At 42.2% G+C, this 18882-nt stretch overlaps 2 protein-coding genes across 6 annotated transcripts in view; one reads left to right on the top strand and one right to left on the bottom strand.

Annotated features, from left to right (window-relative positions):
- si:ch211-26b3.4 (connector enhancer of kinase suppressor of ras 2) overlaps positions 1-2435 on the bottom strand; it is an 88325-nt gene extending 85890 nt beyond the window's left edge. For all 4 annotated transcript variants that reach the window (XM_057849963.1, XM_057849964.1, XM_057849962.1 and 1 more), the window contains exon 1: positions 2141-2435. In XM_057849963.1, coding sequence (XP_057705946.1) covers positions 2141-2204 — 64 coding nt within the window. In that variant the 5' untranslated portion in view covers positions 2205-2435. The remainder of the gene's footprint in view (positions 1-2140) is intronic.
- Positions 2436-10716: 8281 nt separating this feature from the next.
- On the top strand, positions 10717-18391 carry hdx (highly divergent homeobox). 2 transcript variants are annotated; one of them, XM_057850420.1, is made up of 11 exons: positions 10717-10880; positions 11542-11709; positions 12023-12169; positions 12279-13436; positions 13499-13549; positions 16385-16531; positions 16931-17129; positions 17216-17283; positions 17459-17557; positions 17694-17816; positions 17919-18391. In XM_057850420.1, exons 2-11 carry the CDS (start codon positions 11644-11646, stop codon positions 18153-18155), a joined length of 2295 nt encoding a protein of 764 aa, XP_057706403.1. In that variant the 5' UTR covers positions 10717-10880; positions 11542-11643; the 3' UTR covers positions 18156-18391. The 2 variants fall into 2 exon arrangements, with proteins under 2 accessions (XP_057706403.1, XP_057706404.1); XM_057850421.1 differs by having other exon boundaries at positions 17462-17557.
- The last annotated feature ends 491 nt before the right edge of the window (positions 18392-18882 follow it).

The raw sequence follows: 18882 nt of genomic DNA on the forward strand, positions 1-18882 counted from the left end.
GTCACCAGAGTGTTTTCCGCTATATATTCAAATACAAACTATACAGTATCTCTATTGTCCCAAAATGTATAATAACAATAATCATATCCTCACTAGGGTCATGGGATTGCAGAAGTCTGTTCCAGCTAACTATGCGCTGTACGCGGGGTACACCTTGAATTGGTGGCCAGCCAATCGCAGGGCACAAGGAGACAACCGTTCATGCACACACTCAAATTGTGGGACAAAGTATGATATTGATTGAAAAATTGGATTTCAATCACCTGACAGTGAAGAATCAATGAATGAAACACCAATTCCTTCCCTACTTAAGATGAAAAAATGTATATAGTCATGTGTCTAAAGATAAAGTTGTCTTTTGTTAAGGCACATAAATTGCTAAGGCACTTCTAGAAATGGCTCCAAGGTCATTGCTTCATTGTGACAGCATGTAGTTTGAGAGATGATGGGTATCAAGGAAATAAAAGGGGAAAGTTGGACCCTGAGCCTGAGAATTAGTTTAATGTTCACAAAAAAGAGATGCATGGACAAAAGGTTTTTAATGAAAATCTAACAAAAAGATCATTTGTTCTGGTGTTATATCAATTTCCCATTCCCAGAAACACTTGACCTTTTTCTTAATTTCTGCATAAAACATTATATAACCCAACCCTACCCCAACCCTATCACAAATAAAGTGGTTAATCATATACGAGCAAATCATAATTCTACAGTCTAAATATACCCCAAAAAATATCAAATCACTTATCAGAAGGACTTGTTTGAACTGAAAATGGCCTCGTGTTAACTGGAAGTCTTTTTGCTAACTTGATAAATGTGATACACCCTGGTCTGGTACGCAGCTAATCAGCATTAAAATCATGAACTACTGTATTCTTTTAACCAAACATACATTTGGGACTGTGGAAAGTATGTCTTAAAACCAGAGGAGGTCCCCAACAAGGTCAGAAAGAACATTAACATGAAAACACAAGAGACAACTCCTTCTAAAAACCTGGAACCTTCTTGCTGTGAGTTCACTGTGTTAGCTGATCTATCAGCATACAGTAGAAGTGTCATATATATGATCATCAGGTACTATTTCAAAATGAAACACAATTGAAGGAAATCTTTGCATTTATCCCTTTTGTACTTGCGGTTTTAGTCTACTGTGTTTGGATTGAAACAAATAAACAACATATCACAGTTCTGTGGCATGCACCGAACATTCAGTAGAGTAGAAACCAGTTGATGAGCAATTTAAAAAAATGGGGGACCTCCATGTTCCTTCACCGCTCTGTCCTATAGGGGGTTCTCTTAACCACCTTCGCATGTCATCATTCAAAAGTATAGTATGAGCCACTATTAGAAATCATATAATTGCATTACACACAAACACACACAATTAAACTGGCTGATCACACACGTTTGCGGACACCCTCATTTCCTCCCGTCTTTATCTTCACTGTCAGTCCATAGGGCTGCCACAGTTTGTGCCACACTGCTTCCTAGCTAATCAGTGTGTGAATATCCACAGCACCCCCAACTACCAGTTCAGCCACATCTCTCATGCGCACAGATATATGATTAATAGCCACTTATTGACTGTTCGCCGGATTAGGACATCTAATTCATTTGTGAATGTCATTGAACTGGTTAACTTTATGGAAAATTGAGGTTGGTTAGAACTGAATTGTGTGTGCATGTGTGTTGGGGGATGCAGCTAACACCATTAATCAAACGCGTGAGCTGTACACATACAACACACGCTTACATAGCCACACACACAATATCAGTGGTGATATAAGCCTGAAGTGTGTCAGTGAAAAGAGCTGATGACAGATCCTCCACATTCATTGATGAGAGCACTGCATGCTTACTCCAACCGCATCAGCAGCAGCTGTCTGTAGGTTTTCCATGCAAGGCTCACTCTTAAGCAAATATGACGAAAGAAAACCTGATTATCTACACTTTTGAGGGAACTAATTTCATTGCACCACCACATATGGTTTGGAGTTAAAACCACTCGCTCATTCAGAGTAGGAGACGCTCCATGCATGGTGTTGGCCAATGCTGCTCACTTCACCACCACCCCATAATCCTCAGGCAGATCACATAAAAGGCCGGGCGTTAGTGATGCAGAGAAAAGATCCGAACTCACCTTTCATCCAATCCAACACTTGCTTTGGTGTCCATTTACTTATAGGTTCCATAACCAAAGCCATGATGTCACAGCCTCTCCGCGTTGAACAGCACAGGAGTGAAAGCAGGCGACATATAATGACTTGTCAGTCACATCTGGAGCGACGTGACGCCGAATAATTCTGAGAGTAAAGTGAAGGTTGTCAATTTTAGTCCCTCCATTAGAGCATGGCCGCCTGCAGAAACGGTGAACGGGATGCGGTGGTGCAATCTACGTGCACGCACAAACACACGCGCACACGCTATTCCTGCCCCCTTACCCTCCCCTCTCCTCTCCCCTCGCTTTCTCGTGCCTTCCCGCCAGCAGCTCACGCACTGAGAGAAGGGGATTCGATGGGAGCGAGTGGATAGGAGCGACCCCTCCCCTCTCCTCTCCTCTCCCCCTGCCCACCTCGCTGCAGCATCATAAGGGCCACCTCGCACAATAAAGACCGGGGAATGGTGCAACGCACATCAGCAAGGATCTTGTTCCGTGCGCTCCCTCTTTGCTCCCGCCAAACATTTCAATTCATAATACGCAGGGTCAGCGGCTCAGGTTGCGTTTAGAGGTGAACTGAGAATCATTGGAAAAAAAAATATTCACTCAAAAAGTTCACAATAGAAGCATACACTAAAGAACATTTGGTGCCCTCTTGTGTTCACCTCAACCGAAAATTATGCATGACTAATGATACACCATCCCTCCTCAGGGAAATCTGCAGCAGTCGTCTGCATCTGCACCTCTAAGTTATCGATCAACTGCGAGGTACAGCGCCCCCTGTTGTGCACCTGAGACCCGGGTGACGTCATAGGGTAACGCGTCATACCACACAAGTATTCAATCACACGCACACACTTACAGGGGGGCTAAAAAGCAGAACCATGCAGAGTAGGGTATAATGTATTAGGTAGGGGTGGAGCTGGGAGGGTGCTGACAGAGCGGTAACACCCGGGCCAGGGAGGGGGCACAAATGCAAAGGATACATTGCACAGGTGTGATACTTCCGCTGGGTCTCTCTTGAGACTTGCTCATGGTGAACCCAAGGGCGTAGGTTTGCATAGGGCAGTACTTCTCAAATGGTGGGGCGCGCCCCCCCAGGGGGGCGCAGAGCGATGCCAGGGGGGGCGCGAGTGACCTCGGGGAACATGCTTTTTTTTTTTTTTTTTTTTTTTTTTGCCGTACTAGAATAAAGTGTACTTGCACATCCACTCCGTGGGTGGCAGTGGCGCTCTCATTTTCAAAGTGCGTGCAGTATTTTTGAAGTAAGCAAGAGCACACGGAAGAGACTCATGCAGAGCTGGACTCACGCAGCGACCCACTAGTGACGAGATTTGTCGTTCACTTGAGCAAACGAATCCATTCCGGTTCGTTCAGTAAAAAGATTCGTTCAAACAAATCGTTCAACGAATCGTTCGCCCCCCTCATCTCCCTCCCCGCCCAAACGAATCGTTCGGTTACTGAACGGGAAGTGACGTTGCTGAACGAATCACCAAAGACCGCTTCGCAGTATAACTGAACGGGAAGTGACATTGCTTGGTCCCTCCCTCTCTTCCACATTGACCACTCGTCGTAGTTTCAGAAATGAGTGACAGGCGGTATCATTCTGCTTTCACAGACAGCCTCGTCTCCCTCCTGCTGCTGCAAAAGCGAGGGAGAACTTCCGCGTCGTCTGTCCTAGTTCTATGGGCTCAAAGTCATGGCTCGTGCTTGCATTTCGATTTAGGACACGGTTAAACATTTTCCTTTTGTGAGGGGAGTAGGGGGCGGGGGCGCACGGACTTTCTTTAGCAGGTTCTTGATCACACATACATATACAGCATGTTTGCTGTCACGAAAATAAAAATACATCGAAAGTTTAATTTCTGAATATGGAACGACCAACACATCATATTTACATCTCGCTCTGTTGTATTTTTGTTTTTTAGTATTAAGATGATCGTGTTGAATTTTTGCACTGGTATTAATAAATAAAATAATCCGGTCAGCTCCCCTGTCGTCCCCGCATCTCAGATCGTCAAATGCTGACGAGAAATAATTGTTTGCTCTTTACGATGTCGCCTTTCTACTCTCATTAGTCTGTTAAGAAAAATGTAGACATATTGCGACATCTCCCGTGTCCGCGTGCTTTGTTTTTGGGCGCTTGAGTAGCACATGATGGACGGATTGACATAATTTGTCAAACCAACCAACACCTGACACGAAGAAAAAAAAAAAAAACACTCGGAAAAAAATTACATGTATATACAGTTTCATTGCAAATCAGTATTATGGTGATCATATTGTTTTTTTGCACTGGTATTAATAAATAAAATAATCCGGTCAGCTCCCCTGTCGTCCCCGCATCTCAGATCGTCAAATGCTGACGAGAAATAATTGTTAGCTCTTTACGATGTCGCCTTTCTACTCTCATTAGTCTGTTAAGAAAAATGTAGACATATTGCGACATCTCCCGTGTCTGCGTGCGTTGTTTTGGGTGCTTGAGTAGCACATGATGGACGGATTGACATAATTTGTCAAACCAACCAACACCCGACACGCTGACACGAAAAAAATAAAATAAAACACTCGGGGAAAAATTGACATGTATATACAGTTTCATTGCAAATCAGTATTATGGTGATCATACTAAATATTTTTTTCTGTGCACATATGAGGTAAATATCGCTGCCATGAAGCCTCCATATAGTGACAGTTCTCTGCCCGCTTCACTGCCGTCACGCGACCGCAGCTCAGCTTTTGCTTGCCTCGTAGCTACCCGTGTTTTAAATTACTGTAAATTTGATAGTATGTCGTCATAGGCAGTCACGAGTTTGTTGAGAAAAGTACTACTCTAAACAATGCTCGCTAGATTTGTGTGGTGTTTTTGTCTGTTTGAGCAGCATTTGATAGGCTCCACGTTAACAAATATGTGACAAAGTCATTTCCTTTCATTTTCTGATTCATTCACCGCATAGTCATTACTGGAAAATCAAGTTAGCAGCAAGCTAGGTCAGGAACCGGAGGACCGAGTCACTGAACGGGAAGTGACAAAACTCAGTCTTGCCCCCCTGCCTGCACGCTGGCTGCTTATTGGCCACACGTGGACGTGAGTGACAAACGCCCTGATTCTGTTTCCGGTCCCTCCCCTGCCCGCGATGAGGCTGGCGTCTGATTGGTCGTGTGCGATGTCAGAAGACGCTGCCGCTTGCTCAACGCCCTTCCACGCAGCGAACAAGCACCACCTTCATAGAACGAATCAGTGCAGATGATGATTAGTTCGGTCTCGTTCACCAAAACAATTCGTTCAAAAAGAACGAATCGTTCGCGACCGATACAACACTACGACCCACTGTCTTTCTCACGTGTCCGGCCGAGAAGTGCCGTTTTCGGCTTGGGATCGTCACGACCACCGCCCTCACCTACGGTTCTCCCTCGGCCGCCGAGAATGCGCTTTTTTCGGGCCGTTTGCCTTTGACTTTTAATATAGTGGGAAATGAGGAAAGACCACTGTTTACTGAGTCTAAAAATGATTATAGCGGAGAAGCCAAATCAGTTAAGACGCCACTTAAAGACATTAGACCTCAATCTCATTGACAAGCCGCTTGATTGTTTTTCAGCGAAAATGTGCCGAATATTGCCAATTGTCACAATCGTCCCGCTTTGTCAGTGTTATATCAGTAAACCAGTGAGCACTGTGGTGAATCAGCGAAAATAAAAACTTTCCTTCTGTCCAGAGACCTTTTTCCCCCCTTCTATTCAGTTTTGGTTTTTTTTCGGTCAAATTTTTTGGCATGTTGTCCTGAAGAGTAAATGTTTCTAATCAATTTGAATTTGTTATTATTTACTGATTTTATTACATTTTATTTTTCAGTATCAAATGGTCAAAAATGTACCTTGAGTGTGTTTTTACAGTTTGGATGTGACTTTTTTTTTTTTTTTTTTAACTTCAGGCAAATTGATGCGCATTAAGTCTTTTCTGTTAGAAGCAACACAATGTTAAAAAAGTTATACTTTATTATAAGTTGATCTATGTTACTTTTTTTCTTTAATAGAAAAAAAAGGACACAATGTTAGGCTGAGGCGTACTTATAATAGTAATATTATAGACAAATGATACTATTTACAGTGGCGGCAGAGAGTTGGGGGGGCGCGAAACATTTACGTCTTCCTTGGGGGGGGCGTAACAGAAAATAATTGAGAAGCACTGGCATAGGGACAGTAGGGACATAACACTACCAACTTTTCAGGATACTCAATTTGTCCCCACCAACTTTTAAGCAACCTTATTTGCATTATATAGTGAGTTCAGTTATAAAGGTAATTTAGATTGTCTTAACATAATGTATGTTGTAAGTTGCCTGGCTCTGCCAGACTGTTCTCCCTGTATTTTTCAAACACTGAGAGTATAGTCTTGCTGTGGCTTGCTCCGCCCTGGAAATTGTATCCGCGTGAATGGTGGCCAGACTCACCGCGCGGTGAGTCTGGCGTACCAGGCAATGTTGTAAGTATTGAATTGGCCCTACCATTGTTAAGTGAATTATTTTCCTTATGTCAGACTTACATTTTCCCCCCCTTTTCACTTGCTGAATGTGCCGGTCCATTTTTTCCCCTCAAATGCACGTTTGATTGGCTGATGACCTGGACCCACCCCCACACACAAGCACAGCCCCGACAGAATAATGTCATGCCGCCGCCTCCTCCGCCCCCTTTGAAGGGGAGGGATATTAGAAGTTTTTTTTCGGCCAGTGACAACAGCAGCAGCCACTGAAAGTAATGTAAAAAGATGTCAATGTTGTGGAGGTGGGGAACACACCACTAATTTTTCTACTGAAAGTCCGTCCTACATCAGAGTTAGCATAACTCAAGTAGGAAGCTGCTTAGAGAGAAGTGTCCTCCTGTATGGTTTTGAATGTTAATGTTAATTAAACTGTGAGAAATGTAGTGAACTCTGCTGGAAACTACAGAACCAGAAAAATGTGAGCAAGAAGCTGCTTAGTGAGAGAGGTCCCAAGTCTGTGTGTGTCAGTCAGTTTTTATTTCATTTATGTGGTCTGTAAGCAAACCAAAAGAGCGTTCATTTTTTGTTGAGTTTGGCTGTGTTTGTGGACAAAAGCGCACAAACAGTTTGCTGAAGACATGTCAACAAAGATCATGAATTACTGGAACCATGTCCTATGGTCTGATGAGACGGGTGGCCTTGCTTGTGTACCGTCTTCAGAAAGGGCTTCCTCCTGGGGTGACAGCCATGCACACCAATTTGATGTAGAGTGTGGCGTATGGTCTGAGCACTAACAGCCTGACTCCCATCCATCCATCCATCCATCCATCCATCCATCCATCCATCCATCCATCCATCCATCCATCCATCCATCCATCCATCCATCCATCCATCCATCCATCATCTTCCGCTTGTTCCGGGGTCGGGTCGCGGGGGCAGCAGCTTTAACAGGGAAGCCCAGACTTCTCTCTCCCCAGCCACTTCAACCAGCTCCTCCGGCGTTCCCAGGCCAGCCGAGAGACATAGTCTCTCCAGCGTGTCCTGGGTCGTCCCCTGTAGGTGAGGGGCCAGACAAAGTATGGCTCAAAAAGACCCCTTATGATGAGCAACATAAATGAACTCCAGTTTCCCTTGCTCGGACACGGGTTACCGGGGCCGCCCTCTGGAGCCAGGCCTGGAGGTGGGGCTCGAAGGCAAGTGTCTGGAGGTCGGGCCTGTCCCCATAGGGTCCGGCCGGGCTCAGCCTGAAAAGGCAACGTGGGCTCCCCTTCCCATGGGCTCACCACCTGTGGGAGGGGCCAAAGGGGTCGGGTGCGCAGGGAGTTAGTCGGCAGCCTAAGGCGGGGGCCTTGGCTGTCCGACCCCCAGCTGCAGCAGCCTGACTCCCCCACCTCTTCAATCCCTGCAGCATTGCTGACAACACTCCTGTACGAGTCACATGACATTTTGGAGGGAAAATGACACGCAGTACTCAATTTGGACATTTAGGGATGTGCGTAGTTTCTACTTTTGTTACCAGGGGTTTAGATATTAATGGCTATATTTTGAGTTATTTTGAGGGGAAAATAAATTAACTATTATATAAACTGCACACAGACTACTTTTCATTGTGTCAAAGTGTCATTTTGTCAGTGTTGTCCCATGAAAAGATATATTTAAATATCTGCAGAAATGGCAGGGGTGTACTCACTTTTGTGATACACTGTAACCAAGGACTGGCTGCATAAAAAGTACATCGAGGTTCTGGAGTGGCCTGGTCAGTCTCTAGACCTCAATCCAGTAGAAAATCTTTGGATGGAGTTGAAACTTCATGTTTCTCAACGAAAGCCCCGAAACCTGACAGATCTAGAAAAGATTTGTGTGGAGGAATGGGCCAAAATCCCTGTTTCCATATGTGAAAAACTTGGTGAAGAACTACAGAAAGCAACTGACCTCTGTAAATGCAAAGGCTTCTGCACTAAATGTTAACACTGATTTTCTCACAGGTACAAACAGGCTATGTTGTTGAAAAATCATACAATGTGAGTTCCGGATTTAAATTTTTTTTTTTTTTTTCAGATTATGTCTGTATTAGTAGAAATGCATCTATTGATATTTCAGACATCTACCAATTTTCTAAGTGGGTGAACTTGCAAAATCACAAGGGGTGCAAATACTTCTGCTCATCACTATATATCATACGCAGAGTTTAAGGGGGGACAGGCGGTGGCCGAAAAGTGTCATTGCATGTAATTGACTTTCCTATAAATTATTAAAAGATTAACAGTGTTCCAGTAAAGTGTTGTCTATAATACTTGTAAAGCAATAAAACAAAAAAAAAGAATGAATTGAACAATAAGAAATATTTTTATAATGGGTCAAAAATATTTTTTCGAACAGATCATGTGACTAGCACCTTAGACAGTCATTTGCTTTGGTTAGCCAAAACCACCTGAGGACCAAAGAGGCAAGATGGATATATGTAATTTTTTCAAACCTAAGCTTTCAAAAAAGACAACAACTCCTGAGCAAAAACCAAGGATTGTAAATGTGGACCACGAAACGCCAGAGAGCACTGCCAAAATGGTGAGCGGAGTTTCAATTTGCCCCACTATAGACGCTAATTGTACAACAGAACCACCACCTGCGGGGCGTACCATATTCAATGAATGGCGATCTTGGGGAAAATTATAGCTGTCCTAAGCAGCCTGATTTAGAAAAAATCCCCTCAAAAATGATGGGAAACAAACAAACATACAAAAAACGCTCATTATCAACTTATTATTATAAATATTTTTGTAAGTTAATGTTATTGCTGACACTGTGTTTCGGTGTCATCAACATGTTGTGCCACCCCTGCCCCAAAACTCAAACTCCACCTATGCTGTATAGATGGTAAATGGGTAAATGTGGCGGAAAACAGTCAGGTGACTTGAAGTTCCGCTCTGAGACCCCCAATTTGGCCAAATTTCAAAATTACATCATTGGAAAGCTTAAAATCTAAATTTTCTGGGGGAAGAAAAATCTTGAACAGGACAGCATTTAAAAAAAAAAAAAAAAAAAAAAAATTGAAAACGCCATGACTTTAACGAGATATTACCGCGTACTTAACTTGTTTCGATCCAAAAACTCCATGTAGCATGTATCACGGAGTGTCAAGACACAGCTGTGAATGGCCACATCTGGATTTTTGGGGGATTTTATGGGTGAAGCATGGTAATATAACAAGGGTCGTGATGCAGAAATCGCAGACATCAAGGAGTGGTCGAGATTTTCTTTTTCATATATTTACCCTTTTAAAGCTCCCCCCCCCCAATTTTTCTTTGTTTGGATTGATTACTTATCATCTAACATATCAGAGAAAATGCGGCAGTACAAAAAAAAATAATAATTAAGCGAGGTAGATATCCGTGACTTTTTTACAGACACCATTTTTTTTCATTGTGACGTAATTTGTTTAAAAGTTTAAAATATGCGAGTGAATAATTTTTTAAAGTCATTTTTTTTAAAAACGAAATACGAGACATCAATTAATGATTCGAAGCTAAAAATGACATTTTGAATAATAAATATAATTAGATACCTTCGTTTTATGGCTGGGTTGAAACAAAAGCGGTTGCGCGACGTCTGTAAACGGGGGGTTCCGGGGTAAAACGAACAAATTAGAAATAATTTGGGGGCTTAATGTGCCATGAATCTGCTATGGCAGCATATAGACATATTGTTCTATCGAACGCAACAGCTCTTTTGTCTTAAAATACAGCCGTTTCTTTTATAGAGGAGAGCAAGAGCAGAAACTGCTTTTTCAGTCTTGTCCGTGTTTTCCGCCATATACATATTCCTAATTAATTTACCTGGTTATAGTACATTACACACAGACACACAATGCATTCAACAGAAAAGCAACATGTGTAGAATCCTACAGCTAAAAGTTTGTTTTTCTGCAACAAACCAACGCTTTCTTCTTGTTTTTTCTTTGTTATAGTGGGAAGTAAAACAAGCGTATTATGCCCTTTGTTTTACGTCCTCCTTCCGAGGCTCCCCTTTCCACCAAGTCAACGTGGGGCGGAGCCTCGATGCTCAGTTTTCAGCCCTCTCCGGTTGTCACTTGATGGCAGCCTCCCATTGGTTCCCGTCCGTCCATACGTCACAATCATGATTAGAATTGATGATCGGACGGTCTGATTTCATTGTCTAGCAACAGGGACCGTGGGGAAGAAATCTGCCTGAATTTTGAAGCTTCGTCTGAATTGGACTCAGCAAGTATGGACATAATTTCACTTTTCATTTGAGTTGTTTCCCGCTTGGTTTTTGTTGCTCATCACAGGAAGGAAGTGTTAGTTGAATGGCGGTGACGGTCCTTGGGAAATCTGGTGTTTAAAGGAAAAGTTTAGCTGCAGCTGTCCTTTTAGGAAAGCTATGCTAATGCTAGCGCACGACTGCTTGCAGACATGGCCGCTCGGGCCTGCAAGCTAACTACGTTGAAAGCGAATGTGCCGATTACCGGAATTGTTTACTGTGCGCCTGTCAGTGGCAAACTGGAAGTAGACGCGTCTTGAGTGAGGGGTTTATTTCTCAATCGTCGCGCGAGTGGCTTTGCTAATTATCTCTGTTGGTTTATCATTGCCGACTGTGGCCATGCGCACTGAGCTTTCCAAAATAAAGCAGCTGGATGCTTATTGGTCGTACAACAGTCCATGTGATTTCTGTATACGTTCGTCTTAAACCTCCTCAGACGGGTTTACAAAGTTGGTCACTACTTTTCGTCGTTATTGTGCCGTGTTGCATCTGCTGGTAGCTATACTGGATAGTAACTATCCTTTATAGTCGCATGGCAACAACTGTTTTTGATCCCGTGCGCATTAATACACTACTTGTTATTTTAGAAGAAAGCAATTTTAAGCATTCTCCTCTAACTTTTCAGCTTTTGCTACATTTGCCACCGGTGGGTCAGGTGCACCGAGACGAGATGTGAGGAAGCAAGATGGTGACAACATAAAATCATGGATGTTTTGCTGTGATCAGCATGGCATCCTCGTTCCCGTCCGGTAGTAGCATGGATTCATGGCCACAGAGGCGCGGTCTCCAGACTGTGAGTATAGCCATGCTTTTTGGCAAACATTTATTCCGTTTTGAGGGGGGAAAAAATCCTAGGCTGCTAGTTTGGAACTCCAAATGTGGGTGCTTCCTCGCAATCACACTGCATTGATAAACAGGGATAGCGGAATAGATATAATAAATATAATATAATATATAATATAATATAATAATAAATAATAAAACTTAATCCTTTTTATCAGCAAATATATTGAATTCCTAAACTTCACATTAGAATGGCAGCAATATGGAATTACCAATTACAATCTAGTTACTTTGTGACATTGCTCCTTGTGATTACTTCATAGATGAACCTGCGGTCAGTATTCACAGTGGAACAGCAGATGATCCTGGAACGTTACTATGATAATGGGATGACCAATCAAAGTAAGGCATGCTTCCAGCTAATACTGCAATGTGCTCAAGAGGCCAAACTAGATTTCAGCGTTGTCCGGGTAAGCATAACAAAACGACAGCTAATTTCTTTTATGTGCCTTCATATGTCAAAGTCTATGTGATGATCTGTTTATAGTTTTATTGATTAAATTTTACTTCCCTTGATAGACATGGGTCGGTAACAAAAGGCGGAAACTTGCCTCTAAGGGAGACCAAAATGGCAGCATGTCTCATCCCTTACCTAGTCATGGACTTGCTGGGGCACTGTTGTCCAATCACACACTAGCTGGAGGAGGTCTGCCCAATCATGGGCTCTCTGCAGCAGCATTGCTCCCAACTGAAATTGCTGCCGTGCGGAATATTCATAATCGTGTACACATTCTTCCTGCATCATCCTCCTTCCCTTCTTTCTCATCACCATCTTCCTCTACTTCTTCTCCCTCTTCCCTAAGCAGTGGGAACAACAGCAACAACGACAGTGACGTCATACACACCAGTATCTACTCCTTAAACTCCAACCCTCGCCCCCGGCCAAAACCCACTGTCCCTATACAGTCAGAGTCTGAACTCTCTGCACTCCCTCCCAGCTCTTTAATCAGCCAGGCAGTGCAGAGCAGAACCCACGCTAGCTCCTCATCTCTTCACTCAAAACTAGGCTCACCATCACAGAATCTGCCATCCCTCACATCTGCCTCCACATCTCTGGTCTACACTGCTGGAAGAGACATGAAGACTAGTTTGCCACTTAGAGATGTAGGATTGACTGCAGGGATTGAAGGCCTACCTCCCGGCTGGACTCGACCTGGTACCGTGCTAACTAAGCCGTGGTCCTCTTCTACTCAGTCCCAGACTCAACTTCAGCCAAGATCTGAGACCAATTTGCAACCGCCACCCCCAGCTGCGCAGAAAGCCAGTCTGTCCCTCACACTCAAAAACTCTACTTCTACCTCAGAGCAGACACCCTGCAACCAAGAGGTTTTGGCCTTAGCAGAAAGAAGTGAGGGCAGCCAAACTAAGACTGGACTAGGTTGTACCTCAAAAGTCCAGGAAATCCGGAGGCCAGTTTCACGCACTTTGGATACCAGTCATAACCTCTCCATTGCTATGGAAACCGCAGATGAAGAAGATGAGTGGCATAGGGAAGAAGAACTGGCATTTATGGCTGCTCAAAATACCATATATCAAGAGCAGGCAACATCTTTGGTTAAAGGGAGTCCTTCATTGACCACAGCCAGCTCCCAAAATGTTCCATTTAATCGCAACTCCACTCATCAGGGCAGCTACTCCTTCACACAAACCTCGCTTTCTACGGAAGCCAGCTCACAGGTAGGTACATTTTTATGAAGCTATCCCCTGACTGAGTCTGATCATGTTTTCCTTGTTTATAGACTTCGGCCAGTGCTGCCACTTGGATTATCAGCAACTCCCGAAAAAGAACAGTGAGTCTCATTCTGCCAAATCCAGTGCAAGAGTGCAACACACACTGAACGGACACTTCATTAGGTATACCTAAATATAGTAGTTCCTCAAATAGTGGCCATTAATAATATACTGCTTTTGTTGCTAAATAGGATTCCAAATACGGGTTGTACAAATGCTGTATAATGCTTAACACATACTAGTATATTAAATTGGTGTAATGTAGACCACAGTGATTCCCAACTAGGGGGCTGTGGCAAAAGTTGTGAGCGATTGTCAGAACTTCTGAAGGAACCTATCCAATTTCCCTTTTGTCGTGTGAAGATGATTATCTATGAGTTGCAAACACAACCCTTAGCTTACATACTGTAACTATGTCAGCAAAATGTAGTGACAGGGACAGAAAATATATTATCTCTTGTGTGTATTGATAACTACTGAGACATCCTTGTTTAGTCTTGTGAGATTAGAGTTTTTAAGGTTGGGAAAACTGAAGTAGACAAAGCGCAGTTTATGCTCGCCATAATTAAAAACTTTGATACTTGGTCAAATGATCATGTTTCTGTACTGCTTTCATACACCACAATGTAGTAGACTCTTCAACCCAAATGCTATTTTAGAAATAATGTTATCCGAAAAGGAATTGCTGGATGTTCTCTTTATGACAATATGTTGAGCACTGTACATGTAAAGACACCCAAATACCACAAATACAGCAATCGATTCCTTTCCTTATCTTCAATTGAGAAATACCCCTGGCCACTATTTGCAAAAATACAGAAATTTAATGAAATGAAAAAAAGTAGGGCTGTCAAAATCGCGTTATCGGGCGTTAATTAATTTTTTTAATTAATCATGTTAAAATATTTAACGCATTTAACGCACATGCCCCGCTCAAACAGATTAAAATGACAGCAAAGTGTCATTTCCACTTGTTACTTGTGCTTTTTGGTGTTTTGCCGCCCTCTGCTGGTGCTTGGGTGCTGATTTTATGGGTTTCAGCACTATAATTATTATTGATATCAACAATGGCGAGCTACTAGTTTATTTTTGGATTGAAAATTTTACAAACTTTATTCAAACGAAAACATTAAGAGGGGTTTTAATATGAAATTTCTATAACTTGTACTAATATTTACACTCACCGGCTTCTTTATTAGGTACACCATGCTAGTAATGGGTTGGACCCCCTTTTGCCTTCAGAACTGCCTCAATTCTTCGTGGCATCTTCAACAAGGTGCTGGAAGCATTCCTCAGAGAGTTTGGTCCATATTGACATGATGGCATCACACAGTTGGAGCAGATTTGTCGGCTGCACATCCATTATGCGAATCTCTGTTCCACCACATCCCAAAGATGCTCTATTGGATTGAGATCTGGTGACTGTGAAGGCCATTTGAGTACAGTGAACTCATTGTCATATTCAAGAAACCAGTCTGAGATTATTCCAGCTTTATGACATGGCCATTATCCTGCTGAAAGTAGCCATCAGAAGTTGGGTACATTGTGGTCATAAAGGGATGGACATGGTCAGCAACAATACTCAGCTAGGCTGTGGCGTTCCAACAATGCTCAATTGGTACCATGGGGCCCAAAGAGTGCCAAGAAAATATTCCCCACACCATTACACTACCAGCACCAGCCTGAGCCGTTGATACAAGGCAGGATGGATCCATGCTTTCATGTTGTTGACGCCAAATTCTGACCCTACCATCCGAATGTTGCAGCAGAAATCGAGACTCATCAGACCAGGCAACGTTTTCCCAATCTTCTATTGTCCAATTTCGATGAGCTTGTGCAAATTGTAGCCTCAGCTTCCTGTTCTTAGCTGAAAGGAGTGGTCTTCTGCTGCTCTAGCCAATCTGCCTCAAAGTTCGACGTACTGTGCGTTCAGAGATTCGCATCTGCCTACCTTGGTTGTAACGGGTGGTTATTTGAGTCACTGTTGCCTTTCTATCAGCTCGAACCAGTCTGGCCATTCTCCTCTGACCTCTGGCATCAACAAGGCATTTCCGCCCACAGAACTGCCGCTCACTGGATATTTTTTCTTTTTCGGAACATTCTCTGTAAACCCTTGAGATGGTTGTGCGTAAAAATCCCAGGAGATCAGCAATTTCTGAAATACTCAGACCAGCCCGTCTGGCACCAACAACCATGCCACGTTCAAAGTCACTCAAATCACGTTTCTTCCCCATACTGATGCTCGGTATGAACTGCAGGAGATATTCTTAAACCATGTCTACATGCCTAAATGCACTGAGTTGCCGCCATGTGACTGGCTGATTAGAAATTAAGTGTTAACGAGCAGTTGGACAGGTGTACCTAATAAAGTGGCTGGTGAGTGTGTCTTTTAAGAACTACAAGTCTTTCTATCCATGGATTGCTTTAACATAATGTTAATAATGTTAATGCCATCTTGTTGATTTATTGTTATCATACGCAAATACAGTACTTATGTACAGTATGTTGAATGTATATATCAGTCTTATCTTTCCATTCCAACAATAATTTACAGAAAAATATGGCATATTTTATAGATGGTTTGAATTACGATTTAAGCTGTAATTAACTCGATTAAAAATTTTAATCGTTTGACAGCCCTAAAAAAAAGAGATTATCATACATTCTTAACAATGACAATAATGCTCAAGTTTAACTGAACAACTGAATTTACTATTTTAAGAATATATTGTGGTTGTATTTGACTTCACTTCTCCACACGCGTCCATAAATGTCTTGTGATGTAATGCTGATTGTGTGCATGTGTGTGTTGGGGGTGGGGCTTTTCATGCCCTTTTTTCTTGCGTCTGAAAAATGTATGTTGCTTAGCATCTTTGTGCGTGTTGTGGATTCAGTTCCAGGATCGGACCCAATTCAGTGATGATGATATCATTCAACTGAAACGCTACTGGGACAGGGGCATGACCAGCCTAGGCTCATTGTGCAGAGAAAAGATAACTGCTGCAGCAAACCAGCTCAATGTGGACACTGAAATAGTTAAGGTAAAAGCTCCTCTGTATAAAAATAAAAGCGGCATATGTTTTTCTTGGTGATAATCAGTTTCAGAGGTAGCACTTTCTTACATTGTTGTTGCTTAAAGGTATACCAAATATAGAGATTATGATTACTGACATTGTGACTGTAAAGTACAGTATTGTATGTTTGTGATATAGTGGATCTGCTTCTCAAGAAAAAATGGACTTTGACGCCACCTACAGGACACATTTTCAGATGTGTGTCAACTGCACAACCACAAATAATTTCACTAGTGTTGAAAATACAATATAATATAGATTGACATTTTAAGAGAATTTAGCTATTAAATACTTTCACATTTTAATTAAGCTTAGATTGACTCTTTTTGTAGAGCGTTGCATCTTTCTTTTGTTCCTGATTGGCAGACATGGATCAGCAACAGGCGAAGAAAGTACCGTCTCATGTGTATTGAAATACCACCGCCTAAAGGTGGGCCTGCTGTATTCACAAGCACAAGCTCTCCCAGGGGTGAATCTCCAGTGGAGTTTAGCCCTGATGAAGATCGTCTCAGAACACCCGAACTTGAAGACTTGAATGATAGGGCATCTATCTGCCTATCTGAAGGTAAGGTCACTGATGCAACACTCGCATCATTTTACCTTTTTTTTTAACTGAGCGACTCGATGTTAATTCAGCACTCTCACCTCCAGATAGCACCATTGACTCACACCATAGAGACGAAAATGGAACAGATGCTGCGCCACTGGCTAATAATGTGGTACATGTCACTCCTTCTATGTTCAGGCTTGCTACATTTAGCCTCTTTATAAATACATTATTACATTATACACTGTACATATAACTTTGTTCTGGTCTAGGTGGGCTTAGAGAGTCAGTTTGTTTTCGAACATTTATTTTAAGTGTATCAATGAATTTGACTAAAATTTTTATAGAAGGTTGAAATAATTGATGAGGATGACGAAGAAGATGACGATCAGGGTGAAGTAACGCTCTTAGATCTAGAGCAGATGCAAAGTCTGCTTGAATTCAAGGTGAGAACACACACACACTGGATGATGCATTAATGTGTCTTGTCATTGCCGATGCATTTGCTTCTGAAGAATTCTTGTGCTGCTTACAGAAAACACTTATACTAAAATGAATGTTTTTGTTTTGAAACACTTTGAGCATGAGGAAGTGCAGTTCTTGGAGGTTGAGCTAGAGAACCAAAAACAAAAATACCTGGACCTTGCAAGCTTCACAAAGAGGCTGCTGTGTGCTGTAAGAAATAAAGATGTGGAAAAACAGCAGGTACACTCAACGATTGGTTGAATTTGAATGTTAGCCTCAAATTGCTATATATATATATATATATTTTTTTTTTTTTCTTTTTTTTTTTTTTTTCATGTGTAGGAACTCATTACCCATCTACCTCAGCCTTTGGAACAGATGACGGACATGACCAAGGACAGAGGAACTCTTCCTGATGTTGTGTCTGAAGACAAGTCTTCCAGCTGCTACATTACCAAGACATCAAGCGATGTTGAACATACGCAAAAGCTGGCAAACAAAGGGCCCCCATTGATGAACATTAAAGAAGACAATTGCATTAAAGTTACTGAGCCCTCTGCATCAGAGGAGCAAACGTAAGCAGTGCAACAACATTAGTGGCTATTACCAACTTGTGCACAATGTTTCCAGATGCTATACAGAAGCATTTTTAAATAGGAGTTGCTCTTAGTCATTATTAAAATAATCTGTGCCCAGTGCCTGTGGACTGAAGCTTCACTATGACCGTTCTGCTCACTTATTTCATTTTTATTGCATATACTTTTGCCTTGTTTTGGTCAAGTCTTGAGAAAAGAATAAAGATCTTCCAAATGTTTTGTGACTGTTTCCCACTCATGAATAACATGCTGAAGTACAGTGGAGTAGAGTAACTCTAGTGTTAAATGTGGAGAGCACCCCACTCAACAACCTATCTCAAAGCTCTATAGTAGTGCTGTATGGCACCAGGCTCACAATATGATTGTTACAGTGCCTCCTTCTTTCCTCAATTGAATGCATTATTTTTGAACACTTGTTATAGTCTACTTTGTTTTAAATTGAAATGTATTTACTTCATTTAGAAGTTATTTTTTACATACACTGGCAGCCAGGGTAACCCCTGGAACCATCATATTATTGACATGTTAAAATAAAAAATCTAAATGACATTAAATTAAAAAATACATTCTTCTGATATAATGATACATCTGTGGCCATGCGGGTTCTTGTGCGTCTCGAAAAAGACATCCACTGTTGGTGGAAGAGAAACAGCTGGGGGGAAGTGGATGAGCTTTAACTCTTGGTTTACTCCCCTTGTCCTATGAGTCAG

This window comes from Corythoichthys intestinalis, chromosome 11 (genome assembly GCF_030265065.1).
Source record: "Corythoichthys intestinalis isolate RoL2023-P3 chromosome 11, ASM3026506v1, whole genome shotgun sequence".
Lineage (NCBI taxonomy): Eukaryota > Metazoa > Chordata > Actinopteri > Syngnathiformes > Syngnathidae > Corythoichthys > Corythoichthys intestinalis.

Bases quoted from the DNA above. Each gene is read 5' to 3' on its own strand.
- hdx (XM_057850420.1), top strand. From the start codon at position 11,644: ATGGCATCCTCGTTCCCGTCCGGTAGTAGCATGGATTCATGGCCACAG. The intron at 13,437-13,498 runs GTAGGTACATTT...CCTTGTTTATAG, and splicing joins CTACGGAAGCCAGCTCACAG to ACTTCGGCCAGTGCTGCCAC. The intron at 16,532-16,930 runs GTAAAAGCTCCT...CCTGATTGGCAG, and splicing joins TGGACACTGAAATAGTTAAG to ACATGGATCAGCAACAGGCG.